Source organism: Emys orbicularis, chromosome 22 (genome assembly GCF_028017835.1).
Source record: "Emys orbicularis isolate rEmyOrb1 chromosome 22, rEmyOrb1.hap1, whole genome shotgun sequence".
NCBI lineage: Eukaryota > Metazoa > Chordata > Testudines > Emydidae > Emys > Emys orbicularis.
In genome coordinates, this window is record NC_088704.1 from 10,949,107 (window position 1) to 10,969,245 (window position 20,139).

A 20,139-nucleotide genomic window follows, 5' to 3' on the forward strand; every position below is an offset into this window, starting at 1 on the left:
CCGATACGTTTCCTATTCTACACTCCAGGAAGGTAAACAGATCATGAACAATAGGATTTTATTAGCAGTATGTTGCCAGGGAAGGAAACTAACTACAGAAAAATTATCTACTTGATAAGAGGAAACGACTTGCAGCATTCTTATTCAGAAGAAAGTCTCCACCAATGTTTGCACATATACATCAGAGGACCAAAGAATCCAGGGTCATATCCATTGAAAAGATACAAGTGCTATTTCATGAGCTACCAAAGCTGCCCTGAGTACTTAATGCTCCTCAAAAATATATAGGTGCAAATTGCAGTTATGGGCTCTAGATGCCCCTTAAACCTCACTCTGGTCTCTCTGAGCACACTGCCCACAGATATCGGGACTTGGGCCTTTACCTTTCCTGGAGTGGAATCATGTGAATCTCCCTCTGAGAAGAGGTCCCAGGCTGAAGTACACGGTCTACTAACCATGCTTATCTAGCAATTCTTCTTGGGTTTGTTCCAGCAGTTCTTCCCTTTGAAACTCTATGACATGTGGTGAATACAGTGCCCAAACAGCCTTCTTAAACCAATAGGAACAAAGCATAACAGAAGAGAAAAAGGGTTTTAGAAGAACAAAGCGACTACATGAATGTCTGTCTTACCTAAAGGCTTACCACTCCCCTGATGAAGCGTTGGAAAGCCAAACTTTAGACACACCAGTGGGTGTCTGTCAGTCTGCTTCCCCGAACTGTCTCCCCACTGCTTGAGGCACTGTCCTTTTAAATTAGCTGGGGTCTTTGTTCTCCTCAGCCTCTCCAGCTTGGACCTTGTTGCCCAAAACCAGTTTGGTGAGTTCCGCAAGGGGTTGGAGACAGTACATCAAAGCAAAAGGCTCTTGGCATCACCCCCTAAGTTTTGTCCAATAGAGGGCCTATCTCAAGTCATTTCTAGGTAATTGATTAACATTTTCTTGCCTTTTTCCCCCAATAGCCTGCTATTAAACAGCTAAACCAACATATTAATACCATAAACTCCCTAATAACCAGATTACCATACAGCGTTCATAGCTTATCACAGAGCAGCATCAGGTCCATCACAAAGCACAAACACAATCCCCCTTTTTTCCTCCACATGATTAAAACTGACATCAGTCACCAAATGAAAGTAAATTCCCAATGAAATCACAAAGCCACCATCAATTGTAATGGTTATTGTGACTTTTCACAACTATTCCCTTTAGAGTGCATTCAAATATCTAGTAAACACCCTCTTAGGCATACATTACTGGCAGCACTGGAGAAATGCATAAAAAGATGTGGTCGTTTAGATTTTGCTAATTCATGGGTCGTCCGAATTCATGACCCTCTACATTCACACCTTCAAAGTGGAAAATGAGATGGATACCTTATACAGGTTTTAGTCCATCTCTGAATCGTTTAGGCTTTGTCCCGTTCACTGATTGGACGCTAAATAATATCAGTATGAATGATACTTTTTTTTAAATTGCATTTTTCTTTTCTGGACCTGAAGTGGATCTATACATGGGGCTGCAAAATTTTAGACACTACAATCAAATAAAATAGAAGCAACTGGCATTTTTACAAGCTTCATCTTCTTTTTACTGTCTCCTGTATCCTACAGAAGAAAGACACATCAGAGAAACTGCATTTGTCAAGCTTTTTCTCTGCAACCAGGCATAGCAAATGCTGTTTTATTGTAAGGACTTACACAGATTGAGTTTTTGAGTAATCTTGCCACAGCTGTTTGTCTGAAAAAAGAACAAACTGTGGGATGTCCAGTCTGTCACTGCTGGCATGAAAAAAGTAGAACTTAGTGTAATTTGCCTCTCTTCCAGTTGCTGCATTATTGCCAATGTGTTTCATGAAGAAAACATATTCTATAGGCAAAATCCATCCACATCTATCATCTGCTGCGGGATCTCAAAGGGAACAAAATCCCAGGAGAGGATCCAGTTACTTCTATACAATATTTAATTTGCATTTCACATGCAAGTCATGAAATACGAAGGTTACTGCTGAGTAACTGAATTTCTTTGAAATGCGTCTCTGCACATTCACACACCTGGAAGATGTGCCCATGGCTTAGAAGTACGGCAAAACCTTCTGGAAGCAGCGTCCAGTGGGGCTGCTGTGTAGCCCTGTCATGGCGCTGGGCATGCCAGTGGTGAAAGTCTCAAAGGAACGCTGGCGTAGAGCCGGGCATGGAACGTGAGAGATGCCTCAACTGCCTCAGTCCTTCCGACCAGAGCCTCGGAGATCTGCTGGACAACAGTTCTCTGAGCTAGCGAGGAAGGTGTGGGGGGGGTAGTAGGAATGTGCAGAGAATCATCTCAAAGAACTCCAGTTATTGGTAAGTAATCTTCATTTCTTGAGTGGCTTCTGCACTTTCCCACTGTTGGCAGGGAGTGTTACAGACTTTGCATCAGATCTTGAAGCTAAGTCTAAAGATTGCTTTAGTCAAAGTACGTATCGAGCTTCAAGATGCAACTCAACAAATTTCAGCTCTAGGGATTTATGTCTAAGGCATATTAGCCCTTATGGAAAGTCCAACTGTTACAGGAATATTTACTAACTTATTACACTTCAATACAGAGTCTGATTGACTTGCACAGATGTTGGGCAGTAGTACTCTTTCCCTTGTGGTTATCCCTATAGGCAATGAAATGTTAGGGTGATTTTCTGTATTTTTTAACCTACTTAGGTAGAAACTAATGCCTTCTCAATATCTAATGTATGCGACTTATATCTCCCATGGTGGAAGTGTGGTCTAGGAAAGAATATTGGCAGTTTATTATCTGATCTGATTAATATGGTCATTACTTTGGGAAGTAATTTTGAGTGAGGGTGTAGGACCACTTTATCCTTATGGAAGACTGTAAAAGGATGACCAGCCGTAAGAATCAATCTCATGGCAATAAAGAAAACTGTTTTAATGCACAAACTGAACAGAAAACAGTCTTCCATGGGCTCGAAAAGGGCTTCAGAAGCCTCTGAGGACTAAATTTACATCTCAAGGGGATGATGCTGGGTTCCTCAGCAGAGGGAATAAACTCACCAGTCCTTTCAGAAGGTGTTTCACTATCGGGCGATTAATCACTCTCGTTGTCTGTTTCTAGATGATGACGTGAAATGGCTAAGTGATGCTCTTTTAGGGAGGATATCCCAAAGACGGATATCAAAGTGTTCAGAACTGAAGATGAAGGGGCTGTAGTTAGAGAGAGATTATTGTTTTCCCCACCTCCATTTGTGTAACACCAAGAGTAGATGATTCCCTGGAATTTAGCAGGACCTTCCAAATTTGGGCTGGACAATATAGGTGCCATGGGTATCAGCACTGTCATATGGATTAAAATCTAGCTTGAACAAATGGCAATGATGAACAGAAATGTATCTAGTTAACCAGGGAGAAATGTCTAGTGAGGTTCTTCAGGGAGTGCAACTTAACTCCGGCTTACTCAACTTCATTTTAAGGATCTGGTAAAAAAGGCACAGAAAGTACATTTGTAGATGACATTAAACTATGAGGTGTTTAAAACACCAGTGAGGAGAGGAAACACTAAGGAACCTAAAGAGGTTAGAAATATGGCAGGAAATGAAATGAGATTCAACCTGGAAAATTGCAACCCAATATATCTAGGGAAAAATAACACACAACACAGATATTTATTGACAAGGAGACATTTGTAAAGCAGTCAAGCCAATCTCCCACCCCAACCCTTGGGATAAGAGTGAACAGAAAATTGGATACGAGTTTGCAATGAAATATGGTAGCAAAACCAGACAATTCAATTTTGGATTGCTTGCACAGGCAATGCATGATGTCACAGAAAAGGGAGATGATGGTCTGTTTTCACACAGTATTGATGCTACTTACAATTCAGGGAGAGGTTATACGAGAGGAAATTCAAAGATAAGCACTAAAAATGATGAGGGAGTTTGGATAGCTGACTGCAGGAGAGGAGTTTAAACCTGCAAAATCTGGCCTAACAATGACTGAAGGCAGGGGAGACATGAACATCAATGAGGACCAGCAATTGTTTTGAGCAGCCCAACAGGGTTTCACAAGAAGTAACGGGAACAAACTTGCACAAAGGAAAAGTTGGCTGAGCGGGCGGGAAGGGGGAAGGGGCTGGCCCAGGCCCCACTGTGCCCCCTTGAATACGCCTCTGTGCTCCCCTAGGGGGGATGCCCCACAGTTTGGAGACCACTGCATTAATGCATTCCAGCATAACAATATCCCTGACCATCCTCCCAACAGAGTTGAACATATTAATACCCTGAATGATTTACTTCCCATGTAGATAATGGTGGGGAGGGGAAGGACTAATATGGAGGCATGGGAAGAAGGGACACTGGAGCCATGCACACAGCCCCTAACATTGGGGGTGTGGAGGAAGAATGCCAGATCCTGATATGGGGAGGGGGACCCATAATGCCCTTGGCACAGGGGAAGAGGGGAATGATGGTGCAAACAGAGCCTCTGCCACATGGGGAAAGAATGGAAAATTGTGAAACAGGGGGGAAGGAGGAGGATTGGGCTGGGCGCAGAACCCTGGTAGGTGAGAGACTGGAGGAATCTGGTATGGGGGTAGGAGGGCACACAGAGCCCTTGCCATGAGGGGAGTGCGACTGGTGGGCACACAGAATCCCTGGCAGTGGGGAGATTGGGGGAAGATATACAGAGTCCCTAAACTATAGTGAGATGCGGGGCTTGTGGGGGAAGGAATGTGGGAATGCCCAGAGCCCCGGTATGTGCAATGTGCTTGGCCTACAGAAGCTATGAAGTGTGTGTCCCTCTAGTTAGATTGATTATGAGAAAATATATCATAACAAAGGTCTATTAACCTGAAGGGAATGCAAAGGAAGGAAATCCCATTGCCTGAGTCATTTACAAATCACACCGATAAAGCAGTCAGGAATACACTGTAAGCAACAGTTCCTCATTGGCACGAGACTGGGTATTAGCTGATAAATCTGTTTCACCTCTAGTTTCTAGGTGAATTTTTGGGAGGGGTTTAAAAGAGCAGAGGACAGATAAGGTCTCATAAAGGGACCTGATCCAAAGCCCACTGAAAGCAATGGAAAAACTGTTGTTGATTTCAATGGGCTTTGAATCAGGCAGGCCCCAGGTTAGGGAAGGATTTCCAAGCATAAGGGTTAACATAAAAGAAATCATGAAGAGGGAGTGAGTTAGATAGGTATATCGGTAAACAAGTTTATCCCCTGCTTAGTCAGGACACAGGCAAAATGCCAAACAAAATGACTTGTTTCAGGGACAAGTGCCCTAGTAAGGGAGTACTCTCTCTGAATATTAATTAACAACTCACAAGATGGGTAAACTGGTGAAAACAAGCATGATAACTTTAGATTAAAACACGGGGCATGTAGGGACACTCCTGATAGAATCTTAAATGAGCTCTCCCCTTCCCAGAGACTTTATACACTATGTGGTATTCTGTGCATACTCTTCCTCTTTCCTTCTATTTCTACTCCCAGGCACTCTTAGTTCTGCTGCTGTTGCATTATGAAGAATTCCAGGGCTGAACAATGAAATTGACACATCCGAGATAATTACTCCCTCTTCTCTTCCTATGCCTCTTTATCAGCAGTTTGAATGCTACAATCCTATTTGCTGATATGAAAAGGGGTAGCAGAGGAGGCAAAGACATACCTTTTTTTTTTTATTTTAAAAGGCCATTTGGTCACTCACTGACATTGTCCAAGAATCACGATCTCACTGCACAGCTACAGGGCCTCTCTTCTGGGATAGAAGAACATTTTTCAGAACCCAACACATCTGCATAGGAGAATTTTCTACTACACATTAAGGCTAACCCTAACGAACGTGCTCCTAACTTAACACGGTCCAACAAACCTGTTAGAACTGGGTAACCCCATGAAGTAATCCTTTGCTTCTACTGACATTTCAGAAAGTGAATTCTTTATTTTCAGTCTCATGTTGCTGATATTAAAAAACAACATAGTTCAATAATAACTAAGGAAAAGTCTCTGGTCAGAGTTAAGCTGCTTTGGCAGAAGTCTGAGTGAAAGCCATAATGGCAATTTCCTGTATTGAATGTGATTGTGGTATAAAAAGGGATTTCAAATAAGGCTCTCCAAAAGCCCACAGGCATGTATCCAAGATCACTAAAGGGTAATATCAGAGAATTCCTTTTTCTACCTTGTGAATTACAGGAAAAAGTTTTAATGCATGTTTTCTTAACTAACAAAAGAACTGTAGCATGCATTAAAGCAGATTTTTAGAAGATAGCTTTCTGACTATATCTATTCAATGACAGGATAGTTTTCTTGGTTTGGACTGAGCTTTTTGGCAGTATGCAACACAAATGTGGAAATAATCAGAACCGCTGTATGTGACACTGCAGTACTTCGAAGAAAATATAAAACCCACTAAAAATAAAATATCAAACCATACACATTAGTTGCTAATAAATTAAATGCATGCTGCACTGTCAAGATAGATTTTCTTTTAATATCTTCCCAGTGCCCTGACATTTTAAAAAATTAAGACAGCTGTCCTTTCTTGTTTCATAAAGAACAGAATTAATGTTAAGTTTATCTCCAACAAAACAATATTAAGTTTGTTTTTCTTCACAAATTAAATGAGTTTATGCTTCAGAAGTTCAGACAGCTTATGCAATTATAGGATTTCTTTCTTCTAAAGAAGTTCATCAGGAGGTCAGGCTTTTTAAATACAACCTGCTAAAAGTACATGAAACGTTTTTAAACTGGCACCATATGCTATAAAACCACCACTTATCCCAGCCTCCATGGCTTGGCTCCATGCTCCAACCACAGTTTGTGCTAGCTGGGTGTGTCGCAACATAGATTAATGGATTTTAAAGCCAGAAGGGACCCATTATGATCAGTTAAGTCTGACCACCTGCATAACACGACCATAGAAATTTATCCAGTAATTTCTGCTTGGAATTCAATAACTTGTGCTGGAACAAGAGTTTGTGTTTTCGAGAGGCTTGCAATCTTGATTAAAGACTTTGAGTGATGAATCTACCACATCCAGTGGTAAACTGTTCCAATGGTTAATTACCCACTCTATTAAAAATGTGCACCTTATTTCCAGTTTGAATATTTTAGCTTCAACTTCTAGCAATTGGATTTTATATGCTAGATTAAAGAGCCCTTCTAGTACATCATCCCTCTACTTGCTATGGTGTCAGAGAGGAACAGAAAAAGCCAGCATTATTTTAGGGCAGTGATGCTCAGATCTCAGTGATTCAGGAGTCAAATTAGCGATCAGCATAACCCAAAAGAGCCACAGTAGTGTGAATTCATTGTTTTATTTACTATATAATTCTTACAGCAAAAATGACTGACCAAGTATTATTTTTATCAACTACAATTGGTGATAACATACTAAAAGCATACTGACTGCTTAATAATTAAATCACACAGTGTTTTAATATTGTGTGCTGCAAAGAGACACACATTAAAGAGTCCGAGTATCGCTGCTCAGGGGTTTTGAAATGGAATGTCTTCCCATCCTTAATATTTGGTAGATTTAACACTTAACTTTACAGTTTTCATTTTGCACAGATCTTTTGCAAGGGAACTTTTAGTAATTTATTGTGATGTATCACATGTCACTTTTAAGAGAAGAGGAAATGTAATGCCTGACCCACTCAACTCACTCCCAACACCCAACTGACTTAGAGGTATGTTGGAATGACATTAAGATCACTACAGGAAATTCCAGCCTTAAAAGTGATACTTCTCACAAATGATGTACTGTGACCATGCAGGCCAATAAATATGTTGTTCAAAACTACACTTCTTAAAGTTAATTCATTCATTACACTTGTCTCCATCCAGATTATCTAGCATTGCTATACTTTGTTAGCATCCATGATTTTATGATTCTCCCAAAGACACTTGCAACTAATAAAGAACTGACTCCCATAGCTTCCAAGTTTTGTATAGCTCCGGGTGTGATACTTTATGCAAAAATATTTAATGAGCTAATTGGCATATAACCATACATTTTACCTTAATAAACTGTATGTATTTAGTGTTGGTGAAGGTGGTCTATTTGACAGCTCTGGTGAATGGAACAATGGGTTTTTCTACAGGCCAGCAGCAGGGCAAACTTGGTGCACATACTGCCCTGCCAGCATACCACCCCTGACCTTGGGATGGGAAGAAAGGAGGCAACTTCTAGGCATAGAGCGGTAGTGGGAGCCTGGGAGTTATTGAGGATTTGAAATGAGACAACATCTCCCATTTTCTCCTACACTCCCCATCAGCCATCCCCATTCTACTCTCATCCCTTTCCAGCCTCCATTCCTGCCCCATCCTCTTCAGCCATCCAAAGATTCACTCTCCTCAGATACCCTGCAGCCTTTGGAACTACATTTCTTTATTACTCCTCCTCTCTGGGGCTCCAGTGCCACATTCTTTAGTGGCTGCAAGGTAAACTGCAACTCCTGCCCAAAAGTTCTGCCAAATATGAGAGATTTAGGCTGACCTATGAAGCAGGCATAACAGGGCTTCTAAATGTGTTTGCATGATACTTGTCAGCCCCAGGCTATAATGAGTGTATTTATTATTCTTAATACCGACAAAAAGAAAAATAGTAATTAAAGCATGCAACAGCCGCCTATGCAACTGGAAATCTAAAAGAATAGATCAGATGCTGCCCAGGACAGGAACCTAGTTCTTTTGAGAAGAGTGTAAATACTTAACCACAAAATAACGATAAAAAAAATCGCAAAGTTCCAACTTGTGGTTGCACTGTGACTGTATGCATGTTAACAGACTCAACAATCTAAAAGTCTATAAATACTATAGTGCTTTCTATTTTCTAATCCTCACCACACCTTGGTGATCTAGGTATTGTACTCCAATTCTGCAAATTTGGAAACCGCGACAGAAGTTTAAGTAACATGCCCAAGACCACAGGGGTGTGAAAGGTCAGAACTCCAGATTTCTGGATCTGTATGAGCTCAGAATAGCTCAAACAGCATAAAAATTAATTACGATATGAAAGGGAACATTAAAAGGTTATAGAAATTTCTGAGCAAAGAAGTTTATAATAAAGCAGTACGTTTTGGTGAATTCAGCTATGCAAGAACGCTTCTCGGCTCTCTAACCTACTAGTCTTTAAATTGTACTGAAAAGGGTAGAAATTTCCAACCCTGGGGCAAGGTGAGTAATTTTTTAGAAGAAAATATTTTATACTACAGTATAATACGGACCTAAAAATGTTAAATATATTCCCTAATACAACCATCTGAACATTTAAATGCATCCATATGGAAAAAGAATTGGCTCCTTATTCTCTAACAAGTGAAATAAACATTCTGCTTTAGACCAAAATGTGGAATGTTTCACATAATGTGGAACTTGAAAAATAAGCATGCAACTCAGCTGGAAGTATGACTGTCCGGCAAAATAGAATCGGGCCCTGTTTACCTAGGGGTGTTTTATGCCACTCTAAGGATGAATGAATTCTGACTAAGGCTATTAATTTTGATCTCTACTTTTATTTTTAAAACTTATATTAAGCACACAAATGTACACATTAAAAAAAAGTCAGATTTGCAATAGTTCTATCCAAATATGGCAGAAATGGAAATGTAAAATAAGTGCCTTCAAAATACTTGGTTTGTTTCCAAGCCTTCTATTTTTCCAAGGTGTGCACCTGATATCTAGCAGTTTCCATTAAACCAGTCATGGTAACTTAGAGCCAAAATGGTAAAAGGAAAAAGTAAGTCTCATTTCTAGCAATGATATTAAACTACCATGACCAAGAAATGGGTATTTTTTTCCATCAGACAGTCTAATAGAAAACAAATCTTGCACTTTCATAACTTTATTCAAATAATTTTTTTTTTTTAATAATTTCTCAGGAACTGGTAAGAGCCTTACATAAACTGCATTATAATGAGCAATGTTTTGTTTTAGGCTTCTGAGTATTAGAGAGCATTTAGAGTTCAGCCAAACAGAAGGAAAAAAGACATCACTTGGAATATAATTTTTGTGCTTTGGTGGAGACAGCTGTACTTAACAGGGAGGCAGTAATGTTTCAGTTGCTTTTCAGAATATTTTGTGACCATAAGCAGCAATCATAAATCAGCCATCTAGTACCCACTTTGTGTAAGAGGTGACTGAATTTCCATTATAAGAAGTTTTATTTTGGTTCCTTCTCTTAAATCTGCAGACAAAGGATCATCTACCTTGAAACTGGGGGGTTAAGTTTGTAGCTTAGTTAGATTTTTCTGCCAAATTGGAGTTCAGTTGGATAAAGCGTTCATGAATGACACCCAAAGAAGAGAGGCATGAAGAGTCCAAAAATAATTTTAATGACTTTTTATAGCCAATCGTAATAATGTTGATGAGAAGTAGAGAGATAAATCATCATTTACTGTACTTTCTAGAACACAGAATAAAAAAAGATTATACTTTTATACACATTTAGCATTTTAAAGCATAAGTCAGCATTTTTTTTGGACAAGCTAATTTAGTATTGTGAAGTTAGGGGGACAGGTGATGCATTTCATCCAGGTCTGCTACACAGACACAGCGGAGGAGAAGAAATTGTCCCTCAGTCTCTTCAGTTCTCACACCTCTGAGAGCCACAGAAGGCCAGCAGCAAAAGATCCCTACTACTACAGCAGTCACTTAGCGAGTCTGCTTGGGGGAAGAAAGAGGCCTAGAGAGATGGTGGTAACTGGTGATGGGCATTTGCCCATTTCCTGTTGGCAGCCCCCATGCGGAATATAGAAGGCTCTTCAGCTCTCTCCCTCTCCAATCCTCAAGGTGATTTAGGAATCTAGCTGGGGGCTATGCTAGAGTTGCCAACTGTCTAATCACACAAAACGCAAACACTTGCCCCGCCCCCTTCCCCGCCCTTCCACCTCCCTGTGTGGCTGGCTCTCCCCCACCCTCACTCACTTTCACCGGGCTGCATCTGCCCCATGCTGACTTGCATCGGGCCTGCTCCGAATGTTTAAACCCCGTCGCCGAGCCCGAAGACAGGGACCTAGACCGCGAGGGCCAGAGCAGTGCTGAGTGCTGTTGGGCCAGGGAGCGGTGCAGCGAGGCTAGAGAGTGGTGCCATGACCTGAAGCGGTACTTTGAACGGGGTCTGCGCGATGACATGGAACGGTGCCGAGACCAACTGTGCCGGGACGAGGACCTTCTGCGTGACGGCAACCGACGCCTTGAACGGGAGTGCTGGCAGGACCTGGAGCGGTGCTGTGAGTCTGACTGGTGCCTAGAGTGTGATCAGCATATTGGGACTCCGAGTGGCGCTGGGACTCCTAGTGGTATCTTGCCTCAGGAAGTGGCACCGAGGGGCAGAGCACTGCTGGTTTTTCCACGGGACAGTGCCACACACTGTGGCATCAGAGACCTGGCGCAAAGGGCCAGTGACCGCGGTGCCATCGTATCTATGAGGTCTCTTGTGGCCTCAAATGTGTCTGGGGTGGAAGGCAGTTGCACCTCCTCCACCACCTGACATGGTGAGTCCAATTGCACCGGACTCAACGGACCCCCTTGCAGGACCAAAGTCGACGGTGCAGGCTCCAAAGTTTTCGGCACTGGGGACTCCTTCCTCGGACGTACCCATTGGCCTGTTCCGAGGGGGGTGGGCCCCGAAGTCGGGGAACAACTCCTCTCGTTTCCAGTGCCGCTTCTGCCCCAAGGAATGGGATTGGTGCCGAGTTGTCTCCGACTGTTTCCGCACCACAGAGCCATCTCCGTTACCACTGCCGGGGCACTAAGCACCAATGCACTCCCGACGATGCTGTTTGTGGTCTAAGTGCCGCCTCCATAAGGAGCTGCTTCAGTCTAAAGTCCCGCTCATTTTTTGTTATTGGGCTAAATCCTTTGCAAATCCTGCACGTATCCACCCGATGCGTTTCCCCCAGATATTTTAAGCAAGCGTCCTGGGGGTTGCCCATTGACATAGGCTTTTTGCAGAGTTTGAACCCCTGGGACTTAGAGCATGCTCTGAGTCCCCAGGGAGAGCGCAGTCGGGTTGGAGGGGAACTCCCCATTCCCAACAGCGAACTATTAACACTACACTAATTAATGACTAACTAAACTAACTAAGGAAGACAAACACTAAAGTAGATAGAAGCTAGGGAAACTTGGAGAGCTTGCTGAGCAAGATACCACAGTTCCAACGACTGACACTGGTGGTAAGAAGGAACTGAGGAGGTGCCAGGTCGGCAGGATCATATATAGTGCACTATGGAGGCACCACTCCAGGGGACTCCACAGCCAGGGGAAAAACCTTCCCATGACTGTGCATGGGGCGTGCACGCACCTAACTGGAATCGATATGAGCAATCACTTGAAGAAGAACAAACAGTTCCAACTTTTAGATACCACAAAAACGAGACTGCTTGATTCCGGATCACGCACAGCTTGTACCAACTACAACTTCATTTACTGTCAGACAATTCCCCATTGCACTAATAGCATACTCAAGACATAACTCCCCACTCCTACATCATAAAAACTACAACAGATGGAAGTTCTAAAAAATGCTCCTTTACCCATAACAACCATTTGCCTTATACACTTAAAATCAGCTACTGAAATTCTACAGCGGATTTTTCTAGGTATTTGGCCATGTGTGCCCCCCTGCATCTGAGATCAGAATGGGATCTCAGCACTGGAATAGTGTTAACCACAGACTTTGAGTCCATCCATGACAGTAAACTTACTTTAATTCATACTTTGCAAGGTTAAGCAACACTAATCAGATCAGCTTGAGCATTTTTATTTCTGTATACTTCTTAACTGGGAACAGTCATGGCCCAGCACACGTAGAGCAGAAAGTGCAACCTGAGCCAGCGATTCAGTTTGGAATAGCATTTTATTTTGATTCCAAACCACACATAGCTGAACAGTTAACAAATGCAACAGGGGGCTATTGGTACACAACAGTCAAAACAAGCCCAAAGCCTTTGTTGTTCTTCTCCCTGTCCTCCAAAGAACAATTTAGTTGCTTGACTGTATAAGAGAATCAGAGAGAAAAGTGGGTGTGGGATTCTTTTATGAACTTTTGCAACATATGAGTGTATTTAAATTTATAAGAGTCTATACATCTGTGATTAAAATCTTTTTGTGAAAAACAAATACAGTCACACCTGTGTAAAGAGTCTTCCTAATATAATTACTAGAATTTTTTTTTTCTTTAAGAAAGGTTTATGGGTCAATGGATTTTCACAGGACAGTTGCAACAATACAAGATTTCTGTGTACTGGACACATTTTTGCCCTGCACTCATTATATTTAGATGCCTTATATGGTTTCTGATATTCGTTTACTATGCAACTAAATTAGGAATTTTTTAATTTGCGAAGGATTGAAAATTGCATGATGATGAACTTCACCTCATGCTGCTGTGGGTCCATGACAAACAAAAGTTATTCCAAATTCAGTGGAAGCTCAGCTCTGGTTCATCTCATAGAAATTTCCTAATCTGTACTCAGTCAACAGCCATCAGCAGGAGGGCACTGCGCTACATAGGCACAGGGCAGGCGGACAAAGCTAGCTCTTGCCTGCAATCTAGTTTCTCATCTGTCATGCAACCTCATCACTAGTAATATTGCAAATAGGTTGGAAATTCACAAATGCCGATAGTTCAATGTAATGCACACATTGTATGCATGTGCACGATATACGCATTTTAATAAAACAGTGCAACCTTCATAATCATTTCTTTAAAAAAAAAAAAAAAAAAAAGAGTATAACCGTGTTTTTTTAAAATGAACCCGGAGACTGCTTAGGTTAACACATTAGTTATTTTGCTTGAATGTGTTGCAACCTTCTACTTGTCTGAGATATAACATTTCTAATCATACTCTATATGGGTTTTTTCTTTAAATCCCTCTTTCCTTATCCAAACTATGATCCCTGACATTTCAATTCTACAAATTAAACTAAGTCCCAAGTGCATATAACTATATGCTAGCTGCTCCCATTCCCTTCCCAGCCCCCAACACGCTCATTTAGTCGTTGCTCAAATTTACTGTTACGTTTGATGCAGGTAAAGTGTGGGGCCCTATTATACAAAAATTCATCATTACCGACAACAGATGGGCTAACTGAACCTTATGAGTCTTAACATTAATTCTTTTTATATGTATTACATTCATCGGCAGTTAAAAAGGCTGGTGCATTTGGAACACTTCCTACTTCCACAACAAAGGATGTCTAGGTTTGCGTTCTTATGAGTTTCCTGCACCTCACTCACACTTCAGCAAGCTTACCGTTCCTTACTGAAATAGTGATGGCAGACGCATCAGGATTCTGAGTGCGGCATAATAAAATGCAGGAAATGGAAAAACCAAATGGAAAGACTAAAAAACAACAAAAGCCCCCACCATTCTGAAAATCACAAAATAATATACCTGGATTTTTTAACCCCCCCTGTTGTGCAGGATCTTGTACAACAGACAGAGTTCCTAAGGCATGCAGGAATTGAATGCCACTTAACCACTGGAAATAAAATGTTTATTCTCTTAGAACTCTCCTATTCTTTCCCCTTTTCCTCGTTTACTTTGCCATTATTATTTTTATCAGTTTTGTACAACATTGATCTTAAACATGTTTAATATAATTAAATATTATTTATTTCTGGTAGTGCCCACAGCATGCAAGGCACTGAAGACACACAGAAAGGCATAGTGCCTGCCCAACAGAAGGCATACAGAGCCCCTGCCAAAGGAGTAAAAGGTGGATCCTGGAGTGGTGGAGGGGACGGGTGGGGATGGGGGGCACACAGAAACACAGAGCCCTTGCTATGGCAGAAAGGTAAAAAGGAGGAGGGACAGAGAACCCTTGGTTTGGCGGGAGGTAGGAATCAGGGTGCACACTGAGTCCCTGGCTTAGGGAGCAAGGGAGGAATGGAGGGCATGGGGAAGGGCAGACAATTGCTGGCACATGGGGAGAATGGAGGATCCTGATATGGGAAGAGAAATAAATGGGGGGTACATGCAGCTGGGCTCTGGGGGTGAGTGTGTCTGGGCTGGGGGTTGCCCCATGGCTGGGTTCTGGGGTTAGGGGCTGCGGGTGTCGGGGCTGAGGGGATGCCCCATGGCTGGACTCAGGGGTGAAGGGCGGGTGTCTAAGACCAGAGGGGCAGAGTTTTCCCCCCACGATATGCCCAGCTGGCATGTGTGACACACCTAGACTGAGGTGCCCAGTAAAAGCATAACAGAGAAACAGGAACTGGATTGTCGTAGGGGTTTCTTTAACTCTCTACTCCTGGGGGAATCTTTATTGCTATCTGTATTGCTACAGACATACTTGCTGACAGATATTTTGGAATAAATTATTAATATAATTGAAACTGGCTTGATTATATTGTATTATATTGACAAATAAAATATGCATAATTCTGCAGAACTGTAAAATATTGTGCACAGAATTTTAAATTTTTTTGGCACAGAATTCCCCCAGGAGTAATGTGTGCACATGCACAATCACACACACATACATATTCTTAGTAAAAACTGATTTTGCAAAAGAAAAATAGAAGGGATGTTGCTATTACATTATCTTCAGAACTCTTCAACTTCTTTAAAACAACTGTTTTCCTATGAATTCTTAATGGAAGCCTAAAGAACAACATTTTTAGTTCAATTCTGCATCAGGATACCAAGATGGCAATTTCTTTTTTATTATATTTAAGCTCTTCAGACTTTCTTTTTCCCTGATTTATTATAATATGATGTAGTAATACTGCATGCAGATGTGGTCACCCCATCTCAAAAAAGTTGTACTGGAATTGGAAAAGGTTTAGAAAAGGGCAACAAAAATTATTAGGGGTATGGTACGGCTTCCATATGAGGAGAGATTAATAAGACTGGGACTTTTCAGCTTGGAAAAGAGACGACTAAGGGGGGATATGATAGAGGTCTATAAAATCATGACTGGTGTGCAGAAAGTAAATAAGGAAGTGTTATTTACTCCTTCTCATAACACAAGAAGTAGGGGTCTCCAAATGAAATTAATAGGCAGCAGGTTAAAAACAAACAAAAGGAAGTATTTTTTCATACAACGCACAGCCAACCTGTGGAACTCCTTGCCAGAGGATGTTGTGAAGGCCAAGACTATAGCAGGGTTCAAAAAAGAACTAGGTAAGTTCATGGAGGTCCATCAATGGCTATTAACCAGGATGGGCAGGGATGGTGTCTCTAGCCTCTGTCTGCCAGAAGCTGGGAATGGACGACGGGGGATGGATCACTTGATTACCTGTTCTGTTCAATCCCTCTGAGGCACCTGGCATTGGCCACTGTCGGAAGACAGGATACTGGGCTAGATGGACCTTTGGTCTGACCCAGTATGGCCATTCTTATGTTCTTAGTAATGAGAATCTCCTATATTACACTGTAGCTTTTCTGTACCAATTTTACTAGTACACAAGGCCACATTAGTAAGTCTACAAATGCAGTATTTCAAAGGAGGTAATTAAATGCAGTATTTCAAAAAGGATCTAATTAAATAAACTAGAGGCAAAACTAATAATACAAAATAATTATAAAATTACAGTTCCTTTGGGCTAGGAAACAAAATCCATTACAAAATTGCAGAAGGTATTGCAATATGGTTTTGTAGACACTTTATAATGATTAGAAATGAAAAGCATTCACTGACCTGGGGCCACTAAGAGTTGCAGTGTCTCTCACTGCCTGCGCTGTTTCAGAAGCAAAATCAAGGGCACCAGCCATTGGTTTGGTTACTGTGCCAACCAGCCCTTTCCCAAGGCCTGATATGAAACCACTGACTCCTCCTTCAGTTTTGACACCTTCTACTGTTGAGGTTATTACACTTGTTAATCCACCAATGATTCCTAGCAAAAACAACAAAAACTGTAAGTGGACCAACTGCTTTGCCACTAAAAATAAAACGACAGGATGTTATTACAGCTGACAATGTTAAATGATTTACTTTTTTGAAAGTTCTTGATAGTGGGAAAGCATGCTACCCACTTAATGCAGCACATGAAAAGTTTGAATGGATTTTTTTTATTAATCTAATAATATAGTCTTATATTTGTATAGGGCAATTTATCCTGAAGCTATACATACACAAAAGTATTTTGTCTACTGCTGAAGTGAAGCCACCTCCAACAGTGTGACAAGGATTTAACAGAACACAAAATATTACACAACAGCTTAGGACAGGAAATAAAAAAATACTGTGTTCAGTTGGAAATACAAAGAGAAATTTAAGCAGGCGAAGTGGAATTTTGACCAGGACACTGGGGATAGGCATCTCATTCTTGCAAAATGTTAATGTCCATGAGAACTTGAGGGCCCAACAAGGGGTTAGGAACTTAAAAGGCAGATCCTCAGCTGGTATCAACTGACCTAGCTCCATTGACTTCTTTGACTGCCCTACAGATTTTACATCACAGCCAAAAGACAGTAAACATTGTGATGTTGGTGGTACAAACAGTATTGTTGGTACATAAGTTCTCGAGTCGAGAAGCATATAGCATATGCTATGTTTAATTGTTTCATTTGGGTAACTTTGCCATACAGTGGAGTATTTGGGGAAAAAAACGGTTACTTACCTTCTGTAACTGTTGTTCTTCGAGATGTGTTGTTCACGTCCATTACACATTAGGTGTGTGCGCGCGCCGCGTGCACGAACGTCGGAAACTTTTCCCTCAGCGGCTCCCGTCGGGCCTGCAGGGTCTCCCCTCCCGCCAGAGCAGCGCCTCGCTCTAGCGTATATATATCCCTGCCGGCCCGACCCTCCCTCGGTTCCTTCTTGCCGGTGACTCCGACAGAGGGGAAGGAGGGTGGGAAGTGTAATGGACGTGAACAACACATCTCGAAGAACAACAGTTACAGAAGGTAAGTAACCGTTTTTTCTTCTTCGAGTGATTGTTCACGTCCATTACACATTAGGTGACTCACAAGCTTACCATTGGAGGAGGGTAGGAGTCAAGGAATAACTGATTGAAGCACAGCCCTGCCGACAACCGCATCCTCTCTGGTCTGATGATGGATCGCGTAGTGGGCTGTGAACGTATGCACCGACGACCAGGTGGCTGCTTTGCAGATTTCCTGGAGCGGAACCTGTGCCAAGAAGGCCGCCGAGGACGCTTGGGCCCTAGTTGAGTGAGCCCTGATCTCCGGGGCTGGTACGTTGGCGAGCTCGTAGCATGTGCATATGCAAAGCACAATCCATGCCGACAAGCGTTGCGTCGAAATAGGTTGGCCTCTCATTCGCTCCGCAACGGCAATAAACAGCTGAGTCGATTTGCGGAATGGCCTGGTGCGGTCTAGATAAAACGCCAAGGCCCGACGGACATCAAGGGTATGCAGGCTGCGGTGGCGTGGGTCCGTATGGGGCTTGGGGAAGAACACCGGTAAACAAATGTCCTGCCCCATATGAAAATGCGTGACCACTTTTGGAAGGAATTTAGGGTGCGGCCTCAGTTGCACCTTATCCTTATAAAAAACTGTATAAGGAGGCTCCGAAGTGAGGGCTCTCAATTCCGATACCCTCCTAGCCGATGTGATGGCCACGAGAAACGCTACCTTCCATGAGAGGTGCAGGAGGGAGCAAGAGGCTAGGGGTTCAAAGGGCGGCCCCATGAGCTTAGTGAGAACCAGGTTGAGGTTCCACGCAGGGACCGGTGGGCGCGAATAGGGAAACACCCTCTCCAACCCCTTGAGGAATCGGACTACTGTGGGGTTGGAGAACACCGAAACCCCCAACTCCCCAGGGTGGAACGCCGATATGGCAGCCAGATGCACCTTAATTGAGGCGGGGGCGAGCCCTTGATGCTTGAGGTGTAGCAAGTAGTCTAGAATTGATGGGATTGAGGCCTGCAGAGGCCGGATGTGGTGAGGCTCACACCAGTGGGAGAACCGTTTCCATTTGGCAAGGTAGGTCGCTCTTGTAGAGGGCTTTCTACTACCAAGGAGGACTTGCTGGACCTCATGAGAGCACCCGTGCTCCATATCGTTTAGCCAGAGAGAAACCACGCCATGAGATGTAGCGACGGCAGGTTCGGGTGGAGTAGGCGACCTCGGTCTTGCGTGATGAGGTCGTGATGGAGGGGGAGGGTTATCGGAGTGGTCACGGACAGTTCCAACAGGGACGTGAACCAGTGCTGACGTGGCCACGCCAGGGCGATATGGATGACTGTCGCCTTGTCCCTGCGGGTTTTGAGGAGGACCCTGTGGATGAGCGGGAATGGGGGGAAGGCATACCTCAGGCTCCCGCCCCACGGGATTGCGAAGGCATCTGCCAATGAGCCCGGACTGCGGTTCTGGAATGAACAAAACTGGGGGCACTGGCTGTTGTCCTCGGTGGCGAAGAGATCCACCTGGGGAAACCCCCACCTCCGGAAGATTGAACGCAGGACGTCCTGCCTCAACGTCCACTCGTGCATGAGATAGGACCGGCTGAGGCGGTCCGCTAACCCGTTTTGGACCCCCGGGAGATATGTCACTAGTAGGTGGACTGAATGGGCTATGCAGAAGTCCCAGAGGCGGAGTGCCTCGTGACAGAGGGGAGAGGACCGGGACCCGCCCTGCTTGTTTATGTAGAACATGGCGGTAGTGTTGTCCGTCAGAACCGACACGCTGTGGCCTCTTATTGTAGCGTGAAAGGTCTGGCAGGCGAGGCGAACCGCCCTTAGCTCCTTCAGGTTGATATGAAGCAACTTTTCTTCCCTGGACCACAAGCCCTGAGTGCGCAGGTCCCCCAGGTGCGCCCCCCAACCCAGGTCCGACGCGTCTGTTACTAACGTCAGAACGGGCTGCGGGGCGGCGAAAGGGACCCCCGCGCAAACCTGCTGCCGATCGAGCCACCAACGGAGGGCGTTCGACACCCGAGCCGGGATCGTAACGACCAGGTCTAAGGGGTCTCTGTTGGGGCGATATGCTTGGGCCAGCCACAACTGCAGTGGCCTGAGTCTGAGGCGGGCGTGTCCGACTACGTGGGTGCAGGTCGCCATGTGCCCCAAGAGTTGTAAGCAACATCTGGCCGTGGTCGTGGGGAATTGCTGGATGGAGCTCACGGCCTTCTGAATGGCCAGGAACCGCGGAACGGGCAGACTCGCCCGTGCCGCCACTGAGTCCAGGACTGCCCCTATGAAGTCCAGCCTCTGCGTGGGGACCAGTGATGAC

At 43.5% G+C, this 20,139-nt stretch overlaps 1 protein-coding gene across 1 annotated transcript in view; it reads right to left on the reverse strand.

The window, feature by feature from the left end:
* The window catches only part of VPS13D (vacuolar protein sorting 13 homolog D), a 193,845-nt gene that overhangs the window by 27,495 nt on the left and 146,211 nt on the right, over window positions 1–20,139 (reverse strand). Inside the window, exon 67 of the mRNA XM_065421413.1 lies at window positions 16,643–16,838. Coding sequence (XP_065277485.1) covers window positions 16,643–16,838 — 196 coding nt within the window. The remainder of the gene's footprint in view (window positions 1–16,642; window positions 16,839–20,139) is intronic.